The following is a 12,961-nucleotide window of genomic DNA, read 5'->3' as shown; positions in this document are numbered from 1 at the left end:
ATTCTGGCTTGCACCTTGCACAGATGTTTTATCAGACTGCTGATGGACAGAATTTCAACGCTTTCCTTTGTGTCCAGTTATTAGAATTGCCAAAGGTGCAGCCTGACAGCCAAATGCAACTTGCAGTGTCATGAATCATAGCTCAGGCCTGCCTGAATTTGTAACTTTCTGACCTGGAGAAAGATAATGAGGCTTCACATTGCCTCTGGTAATACAAGGAGTAAATAATTTTCAACCAGATCCTGCCATTTTTATTTCTACCTGAACAGTCTGTATTGCTGGTACTATGCAGCGCAGGTCAGATGAAAGACCTCTACAAAGCAAAGAACATTACACCCCAGGCAAAAGATACACAGTTACGTGCAAATTATGAGGAGCCTTGGTGTTGCGAAGACTTTCCTAGTGAATGCAGTCAATTTGAGTTCTTTCCTGATGTGTTAAATACCACTAATGTGCTAAGCTGAGGCAGACCACACCACAAATGTGACTGTAAACATTTCTCTACCTCAATGTGTACTTATCCTAGAACAAGTCGATACTTGAAGTGTCAACTGAATTTTCCTGGAAATAGGAAATTTGACTTTTTAATCTGCTTATAAGTACTTCCAAGAGAAACTTAGGTGTTTTTTCAGTGTAGTAAAAAAATGACCGAAAAAGGAACAGTAAGAACAGAAATGAGTCAGTAATCTATTGAGAATTGAGCACTGGCTATCCTAGAGGAGGCTAAAATATCTGTCTTCTGTCTGTCTTGTCAAACAGAGAGCGAGAATTTGGTGCAGAATCCATACATATATCATAGGGTAACAATCAGCAAGGGTAAGAAAGAGTCATTAAGCTAAAAGAGACTATTGGCTCAGGAAGAAACGGGTATGTTTTCTGTGCATAAGTGCAATGGGAAATAGAAGATCTTGGACTATCAGAGAAGAAAAATTCCAGTACTGTTGTTTTATAGGTATGAGAGTTAAAATGGTAATGGATGGGTAGGCAGACTAAATCATCTTAAGGTAGAGCTGTCTTGCTTATAAAACAGTCTCTGTGGCAACAGAGTATGACTTTGTTGGTTTAGAAGGTCCCACTTATGTTTTATATAGAAGGTGTTATTAGACTGATGCCTCCAGGACCAAATAGACTGTGAAAACCCTTAGAGGGTAATCCTGATCACATAAGGGAGATGTTTGATGTAAGTTACATGCAGTTTTTGAGTATTTTCCATTCGCTGCTGCCACGTGCCATCTTGCATCTGTCTATGCAGACATCCTAGATGAAGTCTCAAAAAGATGCTGCTTTGGGAGCAATGAACTGGTGGTTCTTGTGGGGAGCAAACATTCTTTTGGGGAAAACAATTGAGGGCATTATCTTTTAAAGTAAAAATAGCAAAACTTCCTTTGTTTTGTCCTCCTTCAGCTGTAGAACTTTGCTGCAGCCCCAACCTTCATCCCACAGCTCAAAAAAATCCCATATGCAGCATAAACTAGCTTTTCCTCACACTGACCCCAAGTGACTCCCTCATTGCAGGATATCAACAAACCAGAATGTCAGCAGCAGCTGCTGCTCTCAAAATACTGGCAAGCAGCTGGGTAAATTGCACTTTTTTGTCTATCAAAAGAAAATAAACTGAAACTTAAGAATATAACCAAATGGGAGGAAGATGCAAATAGCAACTCAGTAATTGCAGTTGTAATTATTTTTTGGAAATCATATTTCTAAAATATCCAGGTGGAAAATGAACTTTGTTGTTAACATAGCCAGTCAGCCTCTGATCTTCAAATTTTAAAATTAATTCAGAATAGCCTATAGATTTCCAATCATAAGACTGAATCAGTGTATCTTTGCAAGGTCACAAATTGAAGAGTGAGGCTCATTTGATTTCAATGAATTGTAAAATTGACTGTGTAACACTTATAATTAAGGAATGGCCTTAGCATTTTTCTAGCTGGGGACTTTTGCTGGCAATGCTTTGGAGCAATGTTGTGCTTTTGGTACCAGAGCACCTTCCTGTCCTACCAACGTGGCTTGTGGCTGATGACAGCCTGAAGAATTTTTCTTGACCAGTCAGCAAAAATATTTCCAGAAACAGTATATAGGATTTGAACATTTTAAGTTTGCTTCATTTTTTTCTCTTCTGTGTATAGTTCTGGTCTATGAATGCTCTAGCAAGTGGATTCTTTGGAACATGGCATTTTAAGTAATTATTAGAATATTACTGGGATAGTAGACCAGAAATTTGGTTTCTAATGCTTGCACTTACCTAGTGAATAAACAAGAAGACTTACTGCATGATTTGATTCTGATCAAAACAATATGGGGTTGTACTATGAAAGCCTTAGAAAGAATGAGAATACAATGAGCAGTTATTACAAATGCATACTCAGCAGATAATTTTAAAAGAATATGCTTTCAGAAAATAGCAAAAATTGCCAAGTTTCAAACAGAAAGAGAAGCACCAAATAATTTGTTAATATGTTATAGACTAGTGCAAGTGAAAAACCTGCAATTCTATTCAATGGATATTTCAGATATGTATGATAGTTTATGACTGAGATGTTAATGTCTGTTGAATTGAGAGTCAAATGACATCTCTCTTAGAGCTTCAGTACATCAGCATTTACCACAATGTTAATTATTAGAGAATGACAGATAGAAATGTAATATTTTCCTAATGGTTTTAATTGTTATAGTTTATTTATGTTATGGCATTTTACAAGTCCATGGTCTGTTTCAGCATGTGGCTGTGCTAAGCTAAAACTGAGACAGGCCTTTTCCCTGTGGGCTTCACAGAGTAAGAAAAGATATAGATGAAAGAGTGAAGGACAGAAGGGAGAGTATATTCATCAGTTTGATGGGTATATTGTGTACATACTAGTAACTGTCTCATTGGTGGCATAATTTATTCCAGTGGCACACGTATGGTGTCACCATTCTAAACCTTTCATTTGAGTCTATACAATTAGTTTTGCATGAATGATCTGTTATGCATGATGCAAATGTACCATATGCCAACTACTTAATTCAATGATGTATGAGCTGCTTCATATTTTCTGTGGCATATCGTGGGGTAAGTGTATGCAACAGTGCTGCAGAGAAGCTCAGATAGCATACTAAATTCACACTCCAACATATGCCATGGGCATTTGTTTGGCCAAAACCTTGATAGAAGTCTATGAAACAGTGCCACTGCATTTGCATTGTATCCACTGTGACCTCAGTGGAATGATTTGTTGTCTCGTGTTGTTGAAATTAATTGCGGGTGCTGTAGGAATGTTATGAAAAACAGCTGCGGCCCACACTTAGCCTTTGCTTTGTTAATGGTGATAAACAGGCTCCTTAAAGAAATACTACAATGTAAAAAGCAGTAATACTTGGGATATATGTGTAACTATGTGGAGTGCCATGCAGAGCAGCAGATGACCAAACTGATCTTCCACCTTTGAAATATGCCTTATGTTCAAATAGTAATTTAAGCTACAAGTGAAAATCTATTTGAACTCATGGTAGCCCCTTTTTGCTTAACTAAGCTCCTTTGCTCTTTGAACTCATTCTGGCAGGTGAATTTACAGCAGGTTTTTAGAAGGACTCAGCTGTGACCTAACTCTACATCCACTGAAGTCACATGTAAAACTCACACTGGCCACTTCAGGAGCCATAGTTTTGGCCAAAGTTTTGTTTGTGCTGCCCTGGATTTTGGCACACATGTGGCATTTGTCACAGTGAGTATTCAAGAGCATTGGAAGGGCTATTCATGACGGCTTCCTAAGCAGGTCTTGTGGTAAACGCAATTTTGTGTTCTTTTTTTTTTTTTTTTTTTTTTTTTTTTTTTTTTTTTTTTTTATTTTGATGTCAAAATTAAAAGAATAATTTTAAAGCACTTTGCAGATGTTTAGATTTTTCAAAGGGAACCCTAGTGGCTAAACCAAATGACTGTGAATCTAATTTTCTGCTTATTTTAAATGGGCATCTGCAATTTTTACTGTGGCCAAAATCATGTCAAATAGACCAAAGCAAGTTATAAACATCCTTCTGAGATCATTGCTGTCTATTATGAAAATCTTTAAAAATCCATAATACCAAGCACTGTAATTATATTTTCTTTGGAATGTATGGTTTGCCCTCTCTTGGTGCTTTTCTTTGCTAGCAGTGGAATGCAAACATAAGGCTAAAATCTCAAAATGTTGTGTGAGGTGCATAGACAAAATTTTGTTTGCAGAGTAGATTGTGAGTACATATCTCCAGTTCAACATTAAAAAACATCTTTACAGTATACCTGATGCTTTTCCAGCCATAGACACACAAACACACACACGTACGCACGCACACACATGTATCTATATATATCTATATATAAAAATTAGAATCAGTCCTTCTGGTTGGCTTCTTACATAGTATTCTTGAAAACCAAAAAACCCACAACCCCACTAGAGTATTCAAAAGCAAATGGAAATTGCTGTTAGACAAAAGTTAGCTCTTGGCAAATGTCAATAATTATAAAGCAGCTCAAGCTAAGACTTCTAGGAGACTATTGTAAGACTAGAAATGGTTGAGAATGAGCAGGGAAGCTGTTATTATAAATAGAATAAGCACTTAATGGCATCTCTCTCCATCTTATGTGTCATCTCTGCATAGCACTTTTTTGCTTAACACAGGGTCTGTTTCTTGTGGGTTCAAGGAGACAGCTAATCTTCCTAGATAGTGTTATTCTTCCTAGCTTACCTTCTTTAATGATAAGCTGGCTTAAGACTTAAAATTAAGCAGTCATATATAACTTATACAAGACCATTCACCATTTACAGAAATGTAATGCTAGAAATTCAACTTTCAAACTGCCAGTGTGGGCGCGGTGTCAGAATACGTCGTTTTCTTTGGCCCTAGTTTGACTTTTTCCTTCAGATCTTTTTCTTCTGCATCTGTCAGTGTGTTTGGTCATACACAAAAGACCATTGCTTGTCCAGACTTTTCTGGCACCTACTTTAACATCTCTGAAATGAAAAGTTTAAGGAGGACCATGTCTGTCTTTTCGAAGGAGTCGAGATGTTTTCTAGAATTGCATAATTGCATGTCTCAAGCCTGTATGTGGAATAACATAATCCTTCAGTTTTATTTTTACTGTATTTATTTTAGGGTGCACCTGGAATGAAGGGAGAAAAAGGTGACAGAGTAAGTCTGCTTTAAAGTTGGTTTTTCTCAGATTTTTTTAATTAAACATTGTGTCTTTAAAAGCACAGACACTTGCTAATAAAACACTTGTTTTGGTTTTGATTATTTAGGGTGACATTGCTTCTCAGAACATGATGCGAGCAGTTGCAAGACAAGTTTGTGAACAACTGATAAATGGTAAACAGTGTTGCTTGCTTCGTTTCTCATACTAGTAATTTAGTACTTCATTTGTTAAAAGAGAAAACAATTATTTAAATTTAAGGTGAGGAATGCTGACCACAGAGCATAGCAAGAGCTTGAGTGATCCGATAGCTGTCCAATGCCAATGATTTGGTGGAAAAAAATGTAGCACTAAATTTTTGCCAGATCCAGATGGCTAGCTTGATCATGAACTAATCTGTGACTTTTGGAAATACACATGCAAGTCTAATGCTCTGTACAAGGAAGATGACTTTCCTTTTGTCAGACTGGTCCAAAATTACTTAATCTTTGTCATAACATCGGTATATGTTTTTGCATTAAACATATCTTATCTTCAGGAGGATGGAATCAGTGAGAAAAAGGATGCTTACTGCAGGTACTTTGCTGACAGGAAAAGAGAGATGAGTGTTGGGTAAAAACTGTGCACAGAATCAGCTGTGCTATGCAAGTAAAAATGATATTTATTCGGAGAAGGACTCCAAATTGAATTTCAGTCCTCTGCTGCCACACAGCGCAGCTCTGCTGCCCATGGAAGTGTTCTCTACAGAGGCTTTCTCTCTGTCCCCGAGGCAGTGCTTTTGCTATCAGCAGACCTGCCGAGGAGGACAGAGACAAATATGCCCATAAATTGTTCTTAATATTGTTTCTGTAACAAGGGTAAGTGCTGATTGAGGTAAACAGATGTATCTTTTGGATCATTAAGAGTCCTTGTGTACAGGGAGGAGGACAGTATGTCCTTTAAAATGTCTGTGATGGCTGCTATTTAAAAGATGTCTATTAGTTAGCCATTGCACAGGAGTGAAAGTATGTTCACGAATGTATTAGGCTTGTGAATAAGGATGTGTTATCTGAGATCTATTAGCATCTCTTTTTTGAACATCCCTGCCTTATTTTTTTCATATTCAGCTCATCTCTTCAGGGTTATGCTAGGACTGGCACATTACACTACTCAGGTGGGGCTAGAGGTGGCCCCACATGAAGGGCTCCTTTCTGCATAGTTTCACAATGCTGTTGCTTTTGTTTTGGAAACAGAATTTGCCTGTGTGCAGAAGGTATATAGACACAAGCCTACGCATCCTGCAGGCTTAAGAAAACGACTTCATAGACTGTGTGCTGCTAGCTCTACACACGGATAATTTGTACAGTGTTTATGGTAGCTTCAGAGCTCTGAAAGTACAGAGAAATGTGATATTCCACTTTTAGAAGTGTAACAAGTCCTTTCTGTTCTTCAGAGTGAAAACAACCTCTAATTAGAACTGAGAGCAAGTGTGTTGTAAAAAAATGCTTATATTGTTACTTTAATTGCTTTAAAATTAATTTTTGTTAATGCTATTGTCTTCTAGAATCCTTCTTGCCTTTCTTCCCTCCCTCCTCCATTTATGTTCAGCCTTCTTAACATTCATCTTAAAGCTTCCTAGTTCATCTGTACTAGTTCACCACTAATTTATTGAATGCAAACAAGGACAGGATTTAATGAAGAGAGATAACTTGTTATTCCTTACCGCTCTGATAAAAGACTTTCACTCATTTCACATGGTTTATTGGACCATTTTTCCTTCCTTTTGAAGGTCAAATGAGCCGGTTCAATCAAATGCTGAATCAAATCCCGAATGATTATTATTCAAACCGTAACCAGCCAGGGCCACCAGGACCACCTGGTCCCCCAGGAGCTGCTGGATCAAGAGGAGAGCCTGGACCTGGAGGAAGACCAGGGTTCCCAGGACCTCCTGGCGTCCAAGGACCACCCGGTGAAAGAGGTGAGTAAATTCCAAGGCAGCTATATATTTCACAGTGGGCATAGTGCAGAGGCTGCCAGAGAAGCAGTCTGATCCCCTTACCATTTCAGACTAGGAAGCCCACACCTAGCAGTAGCCTGGTAGGTCAGTTAGGTTGCCTGAGGGGCACTGATGTTCTGGAGGACAAGGTTAATTACATCAGTGCTTTCCTCTGTCTCTCCCTTGCTCATGTTTCATGAAACACAAGTTGGTGCAACATTTTGGCTGCTGTCTCAAGCTTCCACCGGATATCCCAGGAGAGTGAATGTTCTCAGAACTCTTCTGGCACTAAACAGCTACTTCTTGAAAGGCTATTCAGAGCAACACACCTCTTTGCAGAACAGAACTCTGATTAAGAGAGAAAATGAGTCATTACCAAGAATAAAAACTAGGAGTTGAAAGAATTAGGTCTACATCCTTGGCTCTTTGCTTCCCTCCCTCAGAGTACTGCAACTCTGAACTGAGTTTGAGCATATGGGTAAACCTGTTTTGTGGCTACCTTGAATCACTGCAATGACATGGAGTGTCTGTACTGTACTATGGTGTGGCCTTTGCTTATTCCAGCTACTCTACTGTAGCATAGACTCAGTGCTGTGTTTTCTAGCATATATTTCAGTGTAGTCTTTTTTAAAGAGTAGAAGAAAATCAAGGAAAAATGAATTTCTGAATTCTGCTATTTCTTAAACTTATTTCATCATAACTGTTTCTTAGAAAGCGTAAAGCATCCTTTATAGCTGAAGTATGCAAGCTTGAAAAGGTTCTGTGGTGTTTTAAGTATCTCAAAGACTTTTCTGTGTTTGAGGAGGTTTATTCACACTAAATTACCTCTGCATCCTACTTTATTTTTAGGTTAGTATATTTACATCCAAATTATTTTCCCAAATGCACATTTGGGCTTCTGTACAAAATAAGATTTGACCAGCCTTGTTATGTTAAATAATGGGAACTAAATATTAATATCCATGAGAAAGCATGAAGAAATATTTGTTGATGTGGTCTCCTTCCTTTGCTTTTTTTTTTTGTTTGTGTTTTTGGTTTTGGTTTTGTATTTTTTTTTTTTTTTCCTCTATTCTGTAGGAATGCCTGGAGAGAAAGGTGAAAGAGGGACTGGATCTCAAGGACCACGAGGTTTGCCGGGACCTCCTGGTAAATATTTCTTGTTTTATCAGATTACAGAAAGGTAGGGGAAAAAGACAACATTTCTTCATAAGGAACCAGGCTACATATGGTCAATGAATGTGCTTTACTCCATCCGCTTCATGTTTTTGACGTGTATTAGAGTTTACTGGAAACCTCTACAAAAAAGGGCAATTTAGAAAGATTTTTGGATGTGGCTAATAGGTATTTATCTTTATCTTGTAATCTACTCATCTGGCATGCTTGCTTGTGTGAAAACGTATTTAATAAGAATACAGTGTCCAAGTACTTGATGGATATTTTCATAAGTGTTATCAGATGATATTTTTGCAGTATCTAGTTCAATTTTTTACTTGTGATTACAGAACTTCAAATTGTCCCCGGACTACAAAATATTCCCACGTGTAGAGTTACCAGATGATAGAGTCAGACGATTTGACCATTGGTTTTGGTCTTTGTATCATGCAATTTTGTTCACTGATGCCTTGACAGAAATCAGCTGCATCATTTGTTTCTGCTTGTAGTTTACTGGGCTAAACATGGTTTCTCATTACAGGACCCATAAGATGCTTACAGCGAATTCTAGCCCCAGTTACTTGAAGCTTTACTTTTCTGCTAACCATAATAAGACCAGTTCCAAAACAAACATTACCTCATCTATCCTGAGGCTACAGGGTAGCAGAATTAATGTACTCCTATATTTTAATTGAAATCCAGTGTGCTTGTCTAATCTAGTAGTTTCCCTTGAGATCTTCATATCTTACACAGAGGGGAAATAAACCAGAGAATTCATTGATGTTTCTTACTTGGCTCAAACCTTACTAAATCAGTTTCTGTGAATAAATCCTTAAATAAGCCACACACAGGGAAGCAGCTAATGATGAGTCATATTTCTAGTTTTCTTTTGTTTTTCTTGCTGTTGACCCCCGTATAGCAACAAAGTGCAAGTGTTTTCTCACCAAAGACAGATCCTAGTCTGTATAGTCTAGACAGCAGTAATGTTAGCTGTTTTATCAAGCTAACTCTTAAAGAAAACAACCTCCCAACCTTTCAATTCTAAAATTAGGTCCACAAGGAGAATCTAGAACTGGTCCACCAGGCTCCACAGGATCACGAGGACCACCAGGGCCACCAGGTCGTCCTGGAAATGCGGGTATTCGAGGTCCCCCAGGGCCACCAGGATATTGTGATTCATCCCAGTGTGCTAGCATCCCTTACAATGGCCAAGGATTCCCAGGTAGGTTATGAACAATTTAACTTGCCTTAAATAGCCTTCAGAGATGGGGCTATTCGTACTGAGCTGCTTTACATGAGACAGTCCTGCTAGCCTGAATCAGGAGAAAATGGTTGCAAAGAGCAGGCCTGCCTCATTGTAGTGTGCAGGTGTATGAGCAGTCATTTGGACTTTGATGCAGGTTTACTTGATGTTATGTATGGTTTGCTTTAAATAGGAAGTAGTAACTAAGTATTTTAGTCTTTTTTTTTTGAATGTAGACGGTTAGTAGTTGATAATGTTGCTCATAGGATTTAAGTGACCATTTTCTTCTTCTTCTTTTTCCCCTCCATCCCCACCCCTTCCAACCGTCTTCAGAACAAGGTTGAATTCTCCATGTTTCTCTTGAAAAATAAAAAGAATGCTGTGGTTGGCAATTTCCGTGTCTCTCTTTTTGAGCAATGCCAGGATTATTTATACAAAATTGATACCTGAAATAAAAATTTTCCACAAAGGAAATCCATTCGGTGATACAGTGCAGACAACTGAAAAACACCACTGTCCTACAATTTCTACCAAGTTAAACACCATGGAGTCTCTGATTAGCCGTGGGTCATATCAGCCTTCCACTCTGTGATGTAGCTCAAAACAGTAGGCTGCTTCTGGAATCAAAATAAAGGGTCGCAGCGGCCATCAATTCCTGACTGGAAAGATTCTAATATATTTTAACATGGGGATCCTGCAGGACCACAGTATTGTTAACAAATTAATATGTATGCATTGCAACATCTCAAAATTAGTGTATGTGATACTACTATCGGATATGATTTGCTGTTAGTGTATTGTGCATGTACCCATGAAAAGAAAAAAAAAAAAGAAAAGAGAAGAGAGATATATATATATATGTACACACTTGCAGACTTGGTGCTGCTGGTTAAAGACCCAGGTGGTTATGCAGATCTCGCACAAAATTCTTATTTAAATGAAAAAGCAAGCAAATTGTACCTGTGATTCAGCAGTGTTCTCCTCTCTAGTAAGCAGCTATGTATACATATATAAATATATGCCTATGACTTAACTGTTATGTATTTAGTTGGATGAAAGTATGTTTTTGCACATCAGATGGACTTTTTAAAAGACTAACATCATCTTTGACCTATTTCAGGTTTCGGCTAACACATTTTCTAAGTCGCCAGTGCTGCTTACAGTTTGAATACATGAAAATCCTGTTTCTGAGATGTTTGCGCACGTGCTTATTAGAAAATGAGTCCGTATGGATATTTCACCACGGATATGGTTTTTGAACCATGTTGGCCTCATAGAATGGGGAGATTCTTTTTACTAACACAACTCGTGAATGAGATAAAGGACAGTGATGTTAATTCATTAAGCCTGTTGCATTTCAATAATAAAATAGACAGTCTTTCTTTTTTAAAAAAAGACCCAGACCATCAAAAGCCTCAGTGATGAAGGAGGCTTATAAAACTACTAACCAGCAAAGGTAATGCCGTTAGAAGAGACAGATTTAACCTGGTAAATGAGAAATGACTTGTGTACATAGTAAACTAATTGTGGCTTGTAAATGATTTGTCCTGTTGCATTTCAATAATAAAATAGACAGTCTTTCTTTTTTAAAAAAAGACCCAGACCATCAAAAGCCTCAGTGATGAAGGAGGCTTATAAAACTACTAACCAGCAAAGGTAATGCCGTTAGAAGAGACAGATTTAACCTGGTAAATGAGAAATGACTTGTGTACATAGTAAACTAATTGTGGCTTGTAAATGATTTGTATGGGACTGTATCCACTAAAATCTGTTAACAACTCTACGTGATGCTTTTGCATAAAAGCCTGCTGCTGCTTGCTATATGCCGGAATAACAACTTATGAAACCTACCTGTCTGTTGCTTGTTACCAACATGTCTGAATCGGGGCATGTGCCTTTTTTTATATGTAATCTTGTTGGATTCTGTAACTGCAGTTATAAATACCAAAGTTTTATAATTATTTTTCTTCTGTTTTGCTGTAGTTTTTGGTGTTCCTGAAGCACCAGCTGTAACTCGGTTTGTTACGAGGAACAGCACGAGAAAATGACATGTACTGTATATTGCCGCTGGTGATAGTTATGTCTACGCTTACTTTTCCATTCTCAGAGAAAATTAGTATATGCCCAACCCACCTGTTCATTTTACCTGCCCCATGTCTTCTACTAATTACGCGATTTAAAATAAAATCCAGTGCTTGAATTTACTGAAGTAGCTGTAAAATAATATTTGATTTGCTTTGGGGTTTTGTGGGTTTTTTTTTTTTAGTTTTACAATAATTGGTCCCTTACATAATTTAAGACTCTTTCTGCAATGTTTTATGTATTATAAATACAAAGCCTTTCAAAATGAATTTTAAACTTTTTATTATTTTACTGCCAAAAAGTATTCATGAACAAAACTGAAATATACCCCCAGTGAACTATTAATTTATATATTTATTATATGGAAATAAGATTGGACTAACGTTATGTAGACACACTAACTTTCATTGTGTTTGTGGATTCAAAGACATGCGATAACTATTATGTTCAATCGGACAACTATTTTCAACCAGAACCATACGTGCCTGAAAGTGGACCCTATCAACCTGAAGGTGAACCCTTTATAGTACCTATGGAGTCAGAAAGGAGAGAGGACGAGTATGAGGACTATGGAGTTGAAATGCATTCACCAGAATACCCTGAGCACATGCGCTGGAAAAGATCACTGTCAAGACAAGCAAAAACAAAGCCATAAGAGATCTGTGTCTTGTTTTGGTTTTTGTGGTTGGTGGTTTTTGTTTTTGCTATGCTTGCATTTGCAGAGACACACAGGGAGGGCGCATCATTTCTTTTGCAATACAGCTTTCTGGTCTTTTCATATCAGACGCACCCCTGTTTTGTATCTTGCTTATGTGGGGATAGCAATGGTGTACCTAGAGAGTTCGTATTGCTCTGGAAACGCTTGTAAAATACTTTTGCTTATAGTGGCTGCGTACAGGTTAATATGTGCATTCAGTTATCCCAGTGCTGCCTTTTCATTAAAATAATGTAAAAACAAATAAATAAAAAGAAGAAAACCAAAAAACCAAAACAAAAATAAGCACAGAGCTGCTGCACATTTTCTAAGGACTGTCTACTTTAGCTCTACATTTTTCTTCTTTTTCAAATGCATGTTTGCAGTTCAGTCAGATCACAGGTCTGCATTATCTAGTTAAAAGAGAAAGAAACAAAAATTTCCCTCTTCTTCCAATATCATTGTCATTTTCTTCTATTCTTAGTTACACTTTGCAGAGCATATACTGCTCTTATACATCTCCTTTAAACACCACAAACATTAAGTAGCTGAAATCATTGTATCAACTGGATACAGTTTAATAATGCCTGAAATCTCCTTGTTTGTAGACACAGTAACATTTATGCCAAATTGCAGTCAATCCTGCAGAGATGGAATTGCATG

At 37.6% G+C, this 12,961-nt stretch overlaps 1 protein-coding gene across 1 annotated transcript in view; it reads left to right on the top strand.

Annotated features, from left to right (window-relative positions):
• COL12A1 (collagen, type XII, alpha 1) overlaps window positions 1–12,554 on the top strand; it is an 88,819-nt gene extending 76,265 nt beyond the window's left edge. The window contains exons 59-64 of the mRNA XM_009697683.1: window positions 5,116–5,151; window positions 5,262–5,328; window positions 6,921–7,109; window positions 8,205–8,273; window positions 9,331–9,501; window positions 12,078–12,554. Of these exons, the coding sequence (XP_009695985.1) occupies window positions 5,116–5,151; window positions 5,262–5,328; window positions 6,921–7,109; window positions 8,205–8,273; window positions 9,331–9,501; window positions 12,078–12,259 (714 nt within the window). The 3' untranslated portion in view covers window positions 12,260–12,554. The remainder of the gene's footprint in view (window positions 1–5,115; window positions 5,152–5,261; window positions 5,329–6,920; window positions 7,110–8,204; window positions 8,274–9,330; window positions 9,502–12,077) is intronic.
• The last annotated feature ends 407 nt before the right edge of the window (window positions 12,555–12,961 follow it).

Source organism: Cariama cristata, unplaced genomic scaffold (genome assembly GCF_000690535.1).
Source record: "Cariama cristata isolate BGI_N322 unplaced genomic scaffold, ASM69053v1 scaffold423, whole genome shotgun sequence".
NCBI lineage: Eukaryota > Metazoa > Chordata > Aves > Cariamiformes > Cariamidae > Cariama > Cariama cristata.
Note: the sequence above shows the minus strand (reverse complement) of the source record. Positions and strands in the feature narration are given on the sequence as shown.